The sequence below is a fragment of the Phyllostomus discolor genome, chromosome 7 (assembly GCF_004126475.2).
Source record: "Phyllostomus discolor isolate MPI-MPIP mPhyDis1 chromosome 7, mPhyDis1.pri.v3, whole genome shotgun sequence".
Lineage (NCBI taxonomy): Eukaryota > Metazoa > Chordata > Mammalia > Chiroptera > Phyllostomidae > Phyllostomus > Phyllostomus discolor.
In genome coordinates this window covers 42,481,784-42,494,990 of record NC_040909.2, presented here as the reverse complement: position 1 = coordinate 42,494,990, position 13,207 = coordinate 42,481,784, and the positions used below count along the sequence as shown (strand labels likewise).

General features: G+C 50.3%; 1 protein-coding gene across 1 annotated transcript in view; it reads right to left on the bottom strand.

The window, feature by feature from the left end:
- Positions 1-507: 507 nt before the first annotated feature.
- Positions 508-13,207, bottom strand: part of SRGAP3 (SLIT-ROBO Rho GTPase activating protein 3) — a 243,948-nt gene continuing 231,248 nt past the window's right edge. The window contains 4 exon segments of the mRNA XM_028518183.2: positions 508-5,755; positions 5,757-5,930; positions 10,173-10,497; positions 12,528-12,677. Of these exon segments, the coding sequence (XP_028373984.1) occupies positions 5,516-5,755; positions 5,757-5,930; positions 10,173-10,497; positions 12,528-12,677 (889 nt within the window). The 3' untranslated portion in view covers positions 508-5,515.

The window sequence follows — 13,207 nt, the reverse complement described above, 5'->3', positions numbered from 1 at the left end:
TGAGAATTTGATGAGAAAATGCATGTAAAGGGCCTAATCTAATACACGGGACAGAAATAAGTAATCAGTAAATGCTGCACACACATACAAAGAAGCATAGATAAGAAAAAACATCCGAGGGGCTGTATCTCATGTGTGTAGACAACAAAAGCTAAAATGTTTCATTTGCCTTCACACTGGAGATCAGTATCCTGTGGCCTCTGGTGTTTTGTGTCAAACTTTGGAAGGCGCTCTGCAGACAGCTCCTCCCACTGGCCTCTGCTCCCATGCGCCCAGCTCTTGCTTCCAGCGGGCAGCCCACAGTCAGCTTCAACGAGCTGCGCAGCTGAGGAAGCCCTCCTTCAAAACTCGGCCTTCCCCTTGTGGGATCTGAGCTGAAGGACATTTCAGAGACGGTTCCTGGGAGAAGTGCACGGCGAGTGTGGACTGGACGGCAGGGGCACCCCGGGACTTCCCCACCCACTCTGGGCCACCTTACCCTTTCAAAAAGCCACTGGAGCGCAAGTCTGAGAAAAGTTAAGCTGTTTTATTTCACAGGATAGCTCCACATCAAACCAGCAGGCACCATCAGAATATGCAACAGAGGATCCAGTCAGACACTCCACGGGACGGGCGTTTGGTAGTAAGGTGGAGAAACGACATCCAGGAGAGGGCAGCACTTCGCACCACGTGGGGACAGGCAACCAGCAATTTCCAAGGGTGGTTTCATTTTTTTGTTTGTTTTGTTTTTTTCCTGACACAGTTTGGGAAGGAAGGAAACCAAAGGAAACAAAATAGACCAGCCACTCTGAAGCAATCAGAACCAAACCTATTGCCAAACCGTGTAAACAGTCACACTGCCGGGAACTAGAGCCTGAGCAGGAACTCTAGCAGAATCTTCCATCTAAGGAAGGCGAAGTGCGCTCTGGTTGTTCCGGTTCCAGAAACAGCTTTGTTAGTTGCTTGGGACAGTTCACACAGAAAGGAGGTGTCAGCAAGGGGCAGTGTTGGCCATTCCGCCGGTCCCAGAGGGCGGGACAGCGGGACAGCGGGACACTGGCAGATCAACCTCAGAGAGGCCAGGGGCACTCAGACCTGATAGCCAAGTCCCTTCTCTCAGCTCCCCTAGGCAGCTTTGGGTATGTGGGGAATTCTCTACATGGCTGCTCAGGAGAGAGGAGACCCCAGAGAACCGGGGAAGTTGACATGAAACGTCAGCATTAGCTCTGCATAGCAGAAAATCAGCTAAGCAACACCTCGGCTCGCCCCTTCCTGCCTTCTCCTCCCCGCCATCCTGAAGCCAAACAGGGCCCCCCCTCGTGGTTGTGAGCCGGCCATTCTTCTTTCTGGGTTTCTCAGGAGAATGAGGCATTTGCTCTAGTGTGGAACCATCTGGATGTGTGAAAAGTTAGGAATAGAAAGACTGAGAGGAAGAACCAGTGCATTAGTCTTTGTGGTTTTCCATCAGCCGTGTGGGCACCGAGTGCCAAGTAACGACCAGGTCACAGGAAACCTTCTGCGCCTGTGCCTCCTGAACAAGAAGGAAATATAAGCGACAAGGCACTCCAAGGGCCTCTGACAGAGAAGCCAGCCCATGTCGAGGCCCTTCCCCACAGTGGCCCCCTCTGTACCACAAACCAGTTCTGAAGGGTTTATAAGGCAGATCTCTGAACTGCTGGTTCCAGCTGGTGGCCAGAGGATGGCTCCATTTCCCTGTGTCTCTTCTCACTCGGATTTCGTCACGTGACAGACACCAATATCCCTTGGGAATCCACTTCTCTCTTGCCCATTGGCCTGGTGACCTCAGAGGTCAGACTCCCAAGACTAATGCCCAAGCATATGAGTCCCTCCCATTGTGCGCTCTGTCCAGGTTCAAAGGCGCTTCAAGGTGAGAAATCGTTAGCACTGAAAACAAGGAAAGGCAAGTATTTTTCATAGAATCCCACAGCTCAGAGCAGCTCTTTAAGAGGACAGGGAAATAAAGGGAGAGAAGGAGAGTGGCATCGGAAGCACGGCTTGTTCTCAATTTGATCCGAGGAAGGTCTTTAGTGGCGGCTGGGCCCCGAGGCCCGGGAAACTCGACCAGGAAGGAATTGTCTTTGGTCAGTTTTAAATGAACATCTTGCTGGTTCATTCCTAGAATAGACTGAACATCGGTTACACATAAAGACAAAAGGCTTGACTTCAGGGTAAGTTGAAGGTTAAGAAAAGAAATTCTGTGAAGCCAAAAAAAAAAAAAAAAAAAGCCCGTTATCAACAAACTGATCAGTACAGCTTCCAGCAATGGTGATGAACAAGTAGGTAAACACCACTTCCCCTTGTACAATTGGTTATATTGAGGACTACTAACTAGGTTACTACATTTCCCCCACACTCACTGTACAGTTAGGTTTCTGGTATTTGTTTACATTGAACTATCTACTAGGTGCAAAGATTTGGTGAGTGGCATTGGCTATAATTTAATTGTCACCTTTTAAATATTACAATTTCACATTTTAACAGTTACTTCCCAGCATTTAAGCAAATACAGCAATATCTAGTGGACTAACACAGGCAGGAGTCAGGAAGAGAGCTGATGCCCAGCGCCCGAGGGCGGGCCTGGCGCCTGTGGAGGGACGGAGACATGCAGAGTGCTGGGTGAGGAAGTGGGGGTGGGGGGGGGTGGTCAGGAAAGTATTTTTCCATTTGGTTCTGCATCAAGGCTCAGATTTGGGGCTGGATGAGTGAGGTGTGAGCTTCTCTAAATGTAAACTCATCAGCCTTTTCCCAAAGGAAAAACAGGTGCTTAAAGAAAACAGCTACAGCTCTGCCTTCAGGTAATTCGGTAAAAGGCAGGCCTGTTTTCAGGAAAGAAAAATGAAGTTAGTCCATTCAGAGGAAAAGCCACATGGTCTGACTGGTGTTATGTGTATCAGGCAACAGATCTGTCTACTCAGATTTTCTCTTTCATCTGGCAGTCACGGCAGAGAACGTGACACTTTGCCCAGGAGCCCACTACCTTTAAGGCCTGGAGTATCTGGGGGCAGCAGTGGGACGTCTTGTACCCTGCTGGGCAGCCTGGCATCTTTGCAAATAAGTGACTTGATGAGCCTGACCAGCCCCCACTCTTAGACATTTGTTAAATCTTAGGCAAGTCACAGCATATCGCAAGGCCTTGCTTTCTTCCCTAAGCAGTAAAATGGGGGTATCTCCACACTGCCCACAAAGGCAGAGAACTCTTAGCTGGTTCTGAGGTGCTTTCACGTCCATGAGCTAAAAGAGAATGGTTGGTTCTAGGTGAAATGAGGAAGGTCAAGTTTGTCATTGGCCTCTCCGACATTCTCTTTTTTGTGCCCTTTCTTGATTCATCCTTCTACTGGGTGCTCTCAATGTCAGTCCTCAGGTGAGGCAGAACAGCTGACTACTCCCACACACCTTGGTACTGTGACTAAACAGGTCCTACCCTCTGGGGTGGAGTCACCTTTTTATAGAGGACCAGAGGAAAAGGCAAAATTCAGCCAATGGGGTGGAATGGTAATGATGGAATTTCAAGCATCAAGAGGTGATATATCTGCAGGGCCCTGCTTTGGGGGTCTTATGAAGCTGGTAGGGAAATTCTGTCTCCTTCTCAAATGCCATTAGGAGGTTTCAAGAGTAAGGTCTTGGATGGTTTTTCAGCTAAAAGGCTTACCTTACTAATGACAAAAAAAAAAAAAAAAAGAATAATCATGTTGGCACAGTGCTTTCTACTTTAAACAGCTTACTCACTTACATGTTATCTTTACTATCTTCATTTTTATGGAGCAGGAAACTGGGGCTCAGGGAGGTTCAGAGACATGCCCAGAGTCCCGCAGATCCCAAGCGGTAGGGGCTGGGACTCAAACACGGGACTTCTGACTAAACCAAAGCCATGGACACATTCAAAGGCCTTGAGAAAGAGAGAGATGAGCTTGAGAACAACAGGGAGGAAACTCTTGGCTTTGCGTGCAGGCTGAGACTAGAAGTGGTCCCATTAGAATATGGTTCACCTGTGTTCCATTATTCAGAAACAGCCATTGCTGGAAAACCAAGAGATCCAAAAAGGAAGTCAAACAGAATCAAATGAGGCTGATCCATAGGCCTTTTTCCAGCCAAGAGTTGAAAGCCTTGCTGATAATACTTGACGATCACACACAATTCTTTCACCCTACTTTCAATGATGTTAAATGCTTTGGAGGATGCAGGGGGTGGAAAGGAAAGGGAAGGGGAGGGAGAGGGAAGCTATTTCACTTGCATCCACTCAACTGAAGCATAGTCTAGGACAGAGAGTGCCAAGGATCGCCCCTCCTCGGCCCTGGTCTGAGCTGGGCACTTGTGGTTCATGCACTTCGTGCAAGAGGGTGCTAGCCAAAGTGCGTCACGGCCTGATTTTCAATTAGGACGATGGGATTCAAAGCCTCTTTGCCTGTTTAGTTCTAAATCCAACACAGTATACTTAGTAGAAAGAGGAAAAGAAGAAATTAAATATTTTGAAAATTGTATAAGTTAAACCTCTATAGTTACCAGAATTATCCCCACAGCATTTCTAGGTTTGAGGTGTTCCGTACCACTGCAGTTTTATTTTTTCCCTTTTTCCCAACCACACATAACACTGTGCTATGGCGGGGCGTGGGCTCTCACTGTCCCCTCTTCTCATACACACACACACCAGGATGCTGTGGTCAGGGGGCTTCTCACCAACGTCCTCCCATGCCTTCGGGGTGTAGTTGGCCCTTGGCCTTCAGGTGGAAAGGCAGGGTCTCTGGGCTGGACGGGGGTTCTGTGCAGGGTTCCCCACCTCGAGGAGCAGCCTGTTTGGGGCGCTGCCTGCCCCACCCTTTATTTAGGGGCAGACTGTTTTGGAAGGCCACGACTTCTAGAGACAGTGGGAGCCTGGTTTTGTTTTTCTGCAGGTTAGTGGTAATATTGCTTCATTCACAGCTGCTGTGGGCCTCGAGATTCTCCCAGAAAAGTCCCTGCAAATCCCACCAAATCGCAGCGGGAGATGTTTGGTGGCATGGGTCTGAGGTAAATCTAAGTTTCATAAAAAGAAAAAGGAGATTCTATATACATTTAGTATGAGTGTCCAGATCTACTATATGTATATAGATGCATAAATATATATATATACACACACCTACAGACACATACATACATATATGTGTATATATGTACACACGCATATATACACACACACATATTTATGTATGTAGAGAGAATGTCGAGAGAATAGTTTTCCAGTGATGATATGCAGGCAAAGCCATTTAACATTTTGCCATAATCTTAGGAAACGCTCTGTTGGGACCGCTCCTGCTCCCACTCTCGCTCTCCTCTGGGCCTCTGTTTACCCCCCTGAGGGCTGGACGCCAGCTGTGGCTGGCGCCAGGGCCGCAGCTCTGCATAGACGTTCTTTCAGGCCTACATTCTGGTCTCTGCTGGAGAAGGCCAGGAGCACTGGGAAGGACGCGGAAGTCACAGAGGCCACCCTTGGCCGTAGTGCGCCACCGTGAGCCAGGGCAGTGCCACCCCAACCTGTTGGTCACATGGTGCCTGATTTGTCCGCTGAGCTGTTGGGGAACATCTTCTCGGTGGGCGTCACAGCCGGGCTGCCCACACCCGAGCTACTGCTGCTGCTGGACCGATGCTGGACCACCGGCCGCACAGGCCGCATGGGGGGCGGGCGCAGCTGGGCGCCAGCCAGACGGGCGGACAGGGCTGGCTTGAAGGTGGTCATCATCTCAGTGGAGGAGCTGCTGCTGCGGCGCATGGCAGCGTCGGGGGTCGCGGATGACGATGGTGTGCAGGGGGCTGGCGGGCTCTGAACTGATGGGGCCCGGCGGGTTCTTCAGGGGCTCCAGGGTGTCCAGCACCACATCTGGCGCCTGCTTGACCGTGTTCTGCCTTTCGAGTTCCCGCAGCTCGTGCAGAGCCGTGCTCATGGTCTTCTCGATGTCCTGAGGGCACAGAGAGCTCTGGTCAGCAGAGTCTGAAGGCGTGGGGTCCGATCCTTCCTCGGCAGCCTGTGGGCTTCTGAGGGAGGTTTTCCCAGGGGCTGGATGTCTGGGATGGAGATGAAATCCCCAGGGTGTCACCAACCGGGGAATCCATGTGGCTGTAGCCTGCACACAGCCTCAACAGGAAGCTGACTTAATAAGGGCAAGTCAGACCACTGGTCAAGAAAGGCAAGCCCTGGACATGGGTTCAAATTCAGGCTCTGCCACCCCCTTGCTACAGGACATAGGCAAATTACCTCACCTCTCTGAGCCTCAGATGACAGATCATTACCATATGGACCTCATGGGCTCGATAAGCATATTAGGTGGCATGGTCCCTGTGACATGACACCTGGCAAACAATAAGCGCTCACAAACCATGACAATCACAAGGGCAGTAAGTGCTAACACTGAGCACCAAGCCAAGCCCTTTCCATGAATAATTCATTCAATTCACACGTTTACGAGGCAGGAACTACCGTTAAGCTCATTGCACACGGGAGGAGACAGAAGCTCAGACTGGCTCAGTAACTTGCTCAAGGTCAAACATCTGGTTAGTAGCACAGTCCAAATCTCAACCCAGGCAATCTGTCTCCAAAATCCATGCTGCTAACCATTATTATTACTTTAACAAAATCCTTGCCCACAGGAAAATTCCTTGGAGGTTACATATCAGAATGTTCACCCCAAAATGATGGGGCTGTTACTTTCTTCTCGGTATCATAATCAGAAAATTTTGTCTTTTAAAAAATGGAAGTCTTTAAAAAACAACAAAAATCCTTATCTGCCTACTTAATTCCTGGGGAAGTTGTAATATGTAAGCTAATAGGGATGAGAGTGTTTTCAATGACACAGAGAGAGAGAGTAGTAGGGCCCTGGGAACTCCGGGTGAACATAGGGGCTGCTTTGTCAGCCTGGGGCTCATCTTTCCATCTTTCCAAAGCCTCCGTTCCCCCTCCAGCCAGGAGGGGGCGCTGGATGTCCGCATTTAACCTAGGAGCCCTGGGTTAAGGTATAATAACGCTAGGACTTGTGAGCAAATACAACTCTGCCACTGGCAAATCTCAGTCGCACCATTCTTTGTTCATCTGCTGAAAGCCCACAAGAGTACTGTGAAGATGGAATGAGATAATGGATGTGATGAAGCTCTGTGACTGCCAGTGGTTTTTAAGGTCCCTTTAGCCAGAGTCCTTGGTTCGCACAGGGCTTTACAGGGACACCTCCACATCAAACATGCAAGAGGGGCTGCTCAGGCCCAGCTGGGCCAGAGCCGCACTGGCTTAGCCATTGAGGGGACAATTAGGGATACTGCTTAAAACCACTGTTGGAAGGTCTGTGCACAGCCTCAGGGACAACGACGACTATTAAGACACCCTGCTCTTCTGCCCTGGGGCAAATCTGGAAAATCTACAACTCCAGCCAGACTGCTGGCTTTCGAGCCTAGAGATGTCCTGACCACCCCCTCCATACCCACCTCCTTTTTCGTCTCCTCTTCTCCTCCTGTTGGCAGGTGACCTAATTCCTGTCCTGGGACCCCACGACAGGCTCCAGTCTAGTCACAGACAAGGTCCCAGTCTATCCTTTTTGCTTCGTTAAGAGACTATTGATAATTACCTAATGGCTAACTAGCTAATATTAACATAAAACTAATATTATGCTTCCCCATGACATTTTATCCTTTGTCCCACAATACTGGCTGCTTCAGGAAGGGGTCTTTTGGGCCTTTATCCAAAAGGATTAGCTGTGGGGATTTTCTGCGTGATGGGAGAGATGGCTGCCCTCTTCCCACTCTGCTCTCTCCCAGCGTTGCTGTGGTAAAGCCTGCTTTCAACACCCCACTCTGCTTCAATTAACTCCTCTAGTTACATCACTCCTCTTTGTTTGCTCTACTCTAGTGTGAGCTGAAAGGTAGAACTTCAATAAATAAAATGCAATTATCGCCCCTCTACCGCCATCCCTCCCACCACTACCACTCTCCCCTGGCAGAGTGTGAACCAGAAAGACAGAAAGCTGAGAGAAAGGTCAGCTGGGTAGTTTAGGCATGAGCCTGGCATTAGGGGTGAGCCTGGCGTTAGGCATGAGCCTGGCATTAGGCGTGAGTCTGGCATTAGTCTGAGAGGTGAGGCCATAATATCCAGAAAGGAGCTGAAGAGAGGTGCTGGAGGTAGGGTGGATGACAGACTGCGGGTGGGGGGGGGTGGGGAAGTGAGCACTTTTCACCTCCTCCCAAATTACATCTTCTCACCTTGGCTATCATTGTGGCAAAGTTCCCCGAACAACCTACCTCTTCACTGGGTTCAAATCTAAGTCCTAAGGGACATTTTGAGACCAGAGTATTTTGGGTAACTCCATGGACTACTTGGTACTTCCCTGCCACAGCTCCTGTTTGTGGCCTGCAAAGTCAGCACCAGTACTGAGCAGACTGGAGGCCATCTAGTGCCCCCTTCTGGCTACTTACATATTATCTACCAGGCTTTCCTATGTCACCTCTGTGAAAGGAGCTCTTGAATAGCAGCTATCAGATTAGAGTGTGTGTAGACATGTTTATGAAGGGAAGAAAACTCATACAACTTTCCCCAACTGTATCCTTTAGGCTGGTCTTGTAAATGCTCTGTGGATAAAACTCAAAGAAGTCTAGGTGGGGGGTGTGCCCTGTTCTCTTTCTTGGGTATTCATTCACAAGGCACATTAACATACTTAAAGGTTCTAAAAAGTCTTACATACAAGCCTTTCAGCTTTGTTGACCCCAATACACACTTTCCCCCATTAGCATCCTGTGAACTAATCTGCTGTGGGAGCTAAGTTCAGAATCACTGGCTCTAGGCCAGGCCTCAGGGAGCCACTCCCCACCATGGCCCTTGGTGGAGCTCCCAGGTGACAGTGGATGCTAGGGTGATGCTCCCCAAGGGGACGGCCTTCAGAATGGAAGGACCGGCAGGTCCCCTTCTGCAGGACCATGCCAAGGTGCTGATCTTCAGGTGTCTCTCGGGAGTGGGCATCAGGACATAGGGCCACGGTAGACCCCGTGGGTGTGAACAGGAGTTCCAGTTGCCAGGTGAGTTGTCTCTGCTCTGGTTTTCTCCTGGAACTTTTCCTGGCCTCTGGAACACAGGGCCCAAGCCCACACGTTTCCCCCTCCCCTTGTACCAGGGATTCAAATGCCACTAAAGAAAATTCTCACAGCCAAGAAGGTTCTGGCTGCACTTCTTACCTTCACTGAGAGCTAACACAGGGGAGCAGGCACAAAATGGGCACCCAGGCCTAATTCCAGAGAGAAAAAATAGAACTTTTTGGAAATATGGTAGAACTATCCAAAACACATGACACCAGAGTGCAAATTATTAAACAAAACAAGTTGTTTCCTAAAAATGTGTTAAGGAAATCTGTTTGGTTTGTTTGGTAAATATAAAAAATCACACAGCTTTCTCATCCAAATTTTTTAAAACTTAAGAAAAACAAGAACAACTCTCAGCACTTTGGAAGAGCCTAGAACATTCTTCCCTTCCAGCTTCAGCTGTGTGCTCCCCTGTCCTTTGAATCTCGGGTCACATCCACCTCCCCTCCCAGAAGTCTCTCCCTGCTAGGAGCAATCCCCACATCCTAGGCTCTGAGAATACCACAGACCACTTTTCCAAAGCACCTGGCCCGACTGCCATTTCACAACTGTGTTAATGGTTGATGTCTCTCTCTTCTCTAAGCTCCCCAAGGGCGGGGTCTGGGTCCATTTCAGGTCATCATTGTACTCTCTGTGCCTAGCACTTGACTGTCACAGGACAGATGCTCAGTGGTTATTCATGAATGAATGAATGAATGAATGGACAGATGAATGAATGAACAGATGAATGAGTGAATGAGTGATCGATTCAGTTATGCCATCTTGTGTAGACACCTGCCATTACTACATCCCCATTATCCACCCTTTCCTTTACAGGGAGTCCCTCCTCCAGCTCTGGAGACTGGGGTGGGGGGGGGGGGGTCTTCAGTCTTTACAGGGTCTCAGTCAGCAGCTGCACCCATCCAGCTTCCACTCCCATGGGAGGCCAGCAGGCAGAGGGGAAGCCAGCTCACACTATCTTTCCTGTGTCCTGACTTAGCCTTGAGACTGGCATAAAGGACAAAGTGGCTTCCCAGTCCACAACTCCCCACCCTGCTGCCCCTCTGGGGGTCTCCGTTGGCCCAGCCTGCTTTCCCGCTGGCCCTTACTTCTGCCAAGGCCTCGGCCTCCAGGGACTTGTGGTCCCCCAGACTGCTGTGCCTGGTGGAGCCGCACGTCGACCTCGAGTGCCCTTCGGAGAGCGCCTTCTTGTCAGGGTAGTTGATGCTCCCGGCGCTCCCGAACGTCGCCATCCTTCGCTTCTCTGGGCTTTCGATCCTGCCCCGCGTGAGGGGGATTTTGTGAGGGCTGCTGGGGCAGGCGGCGGCCCGGGGCGGCGTGTCTATGCTGGGGCCCAGGCCCCGGGGCGGGCTGTGCGTGTCGCCCCCACTTCGGCGCCTGGGGATAGCTGCTCCATCAGATCGTAACCGCACTCTGCAAAGGAGCCGGGGGCGGGGGCATGGGGCAGAGTCAACCCTGGCAATCAGAATGCGTCAGTCAACCCCCGGGCCAAGAACTACACACTAGACTAGGGAGCGGTATAGTAAAGCCTCCTGCAGCCAGACTCCCGGATTCCACAGTGAAAGCACCGGCTAAGCACGGACCTCCCTGGTGGATCGCAGGCTTAATCTGCACACAGGAAATCAGGGCTAATTACACAACGAATCTTGGCAACCTCTTAGATCAAAGCCAGGAGGATTTCAACCTGGGAATGCTTTGGTGAGGGTTAGTTGGGTTCGCGATACGTTCTCAAGCAGTTCAGACATTGCCATGATGCTGAAGGGCTTCTAATTCGTCTGAAGCACCGAGGCTTGACTGTACCAACAGTTGCCAGCTCCCCGTAAGCCCAGGAGGACCCCCCTGGGGACAGGATACAGTTCAATATTGTTACCCACCCCCATCTCCCCCCAAAGGGCTACTTCTAGGAGGGTTTCCAGATCTTGCAAAACTAGTCATTTAAGAGGAAAAAGTGCATCACCAAACATGCCTTCCATGCATTTGGACACTTTTCACCCCTCAGGGAGGCTCTGGTGGAGTGAAAAGGGGCCTAGAATGTCTATTAAGAGGCTGAGTCCTTATCCTGTCAGTCACAGGATTTCTGTGGCCTCTTGGAGACCCATTTTATTAATCTGTTAAGTGGGCATAGTATTCCTTGCCCCCTTTGGGGGAGGTTCAGTAAGTGTGGAAGCACTTTGAAGATTAAAGGTTCCACCCCGTGAGATTGTGCCGCACCCTCTGGAGGTCACTAGCGATTCTGAAATACAGCTGCAGGGGAGGAAGGCTGCATTGTTGAGAGGGTGGGGAGGAGGGACAGAGTGTTGGGATCTATTGTGATCAGGGGACCAAGTTCAGTGTGGTCAGCAGCGCTTTAGATCTTAATGCCATCAGCCAAGCTAAGCACCACTTGTGGGTACCCTGACAGGACCAAAGCAGAGGTGTTAGGGAGAAAGAGGTATTGAGAAAGGAAGAAGAAAGTAGATAAGGGAGGGGAGAGGAAGAGGAAAATCGAGGCAGGAAAAGATATCTCCTCCCTAGGAATCAAGGGACTGTGGCTTTGCCATCTATCTACCCCTGCTTTCCACTTTCCCTCCCAATTCTATCATCTGTCACAGGGACCTGAACTATTTGCTTAACTGAATAGAATATGCTGACAGGAAGCAGTGGGACTTCTGAAATAAATTCATAAATGTATATTCCCATTTTGACTGCATTTTTGGCTCCATTTGCAAGTGCCCACATGTATGCGTTGGTCCCATGACCTCCGCACCAAGAAAATGAAGAGAATCTGATTAAGAAAGCACTGAGAACCTGTCAGCTTTTTTTGTCTTTTCTTCTCTTTTCCTCATTTTTTTTTAAAAAACAACCACATACTTTGGACTACAGCTGTGTGCAGATTACGGAGCCGAGCTCTTGTCTTGGCAGAAAGGCCATGTGACATGGCCTGGCGCACACAGGGGGAGTGAAGAAATTGGCAACTGTGCTCCCACCAGAGAAGCAGGTGGAGTCGACTGCCAATGTTCCCCGTTTGCGAGGGGGTGTGAGTTTTCTGTTTGTGCCGCACACTTCAGGGAGTACATGAGCTTTACATTTTTAAATATAACTCCTTAGGTCTTCAGCAGAAAGTGGAGGAGGTGTAAGAATTAGAGACATGTTGGAAAAATACTTGCTAATTTGTACCTCTCTTCCCCCCTTACTCTTATTATTTTAAATAAAAAGTGCTGACTTGCCAATATATGTCTCTCTTCCTCCTTCTCCCCCAACCCTTCCCACTTAGCTGGACTGTTTTACACCTGGCATGCTTAGACCAGAGCCAGCTGACCCACCCAGGTGTGCCCGATATCACCTGTGGGAAACAAGGAGCCACAACAGCCTACTTTGCTCCCTTCTGCCCCCTTGTTTCTCCCAAATCAAATCCCAGCAAGCCTGGCACTTAGCAGGGAAAAAAATGAATCTGTGTTTCCTACCGGCCCATCACCCCCCCAAAGCCGTAATCCGAGATGTGCTCCGTGGGGGACTGGAGGTCGTTTTTGGAGGAGGCCTTGTCATCCAGCAGCGGCCCACTGCTGGCCTCGCTGTCCGCCTTTTGGCTCAGGCTGTCGGAGAAGGCGTCATCCCTGGGGAGGAGGACAGATGTGAACTGGGAGTTCTCCAGAGGACCCAGGATGTGCAGGGCTCTGCGAGACCTGTCTGAGGGGCTGAATCAGCTCCCACCTCGTGGTTAACTTATGCCCACAGCTCTGGGTGAGCCGCTGCCCACTCCCCATCTCATGGCCATGCGTGCCCACTGCCACCCTCCTAAATCAGTTTCCCCAGCAGAACTTCCTGCTCTGTCCCATCATCCCCACGCCTACCTTCTCCTCTCCCCTCCTCTAGGTTCTTCTTCCCTCCCAGGATCCTCAGGGTGAGGAAAAGCTAAATGCTGGAGGGTGTATTGAAGAGATGGGGGAGGGCCCTGCAAGCTGAGCACTGAGTGCCGAGTCTCTATGGGGCTCCATGAGAAGTGGTTTAGGGCTCAGCAAGGGAGGAAGAAGGTGCTGCCATCCCTCCCCTCCTCACCCAAGGCTTGGGACACCTGTGAGGTGGCTTGAGCTTGTTGGAGTTCCCTGCTAGCCTCCTCCCAGTCCCCTCTCCCTTCCAGTCCCTT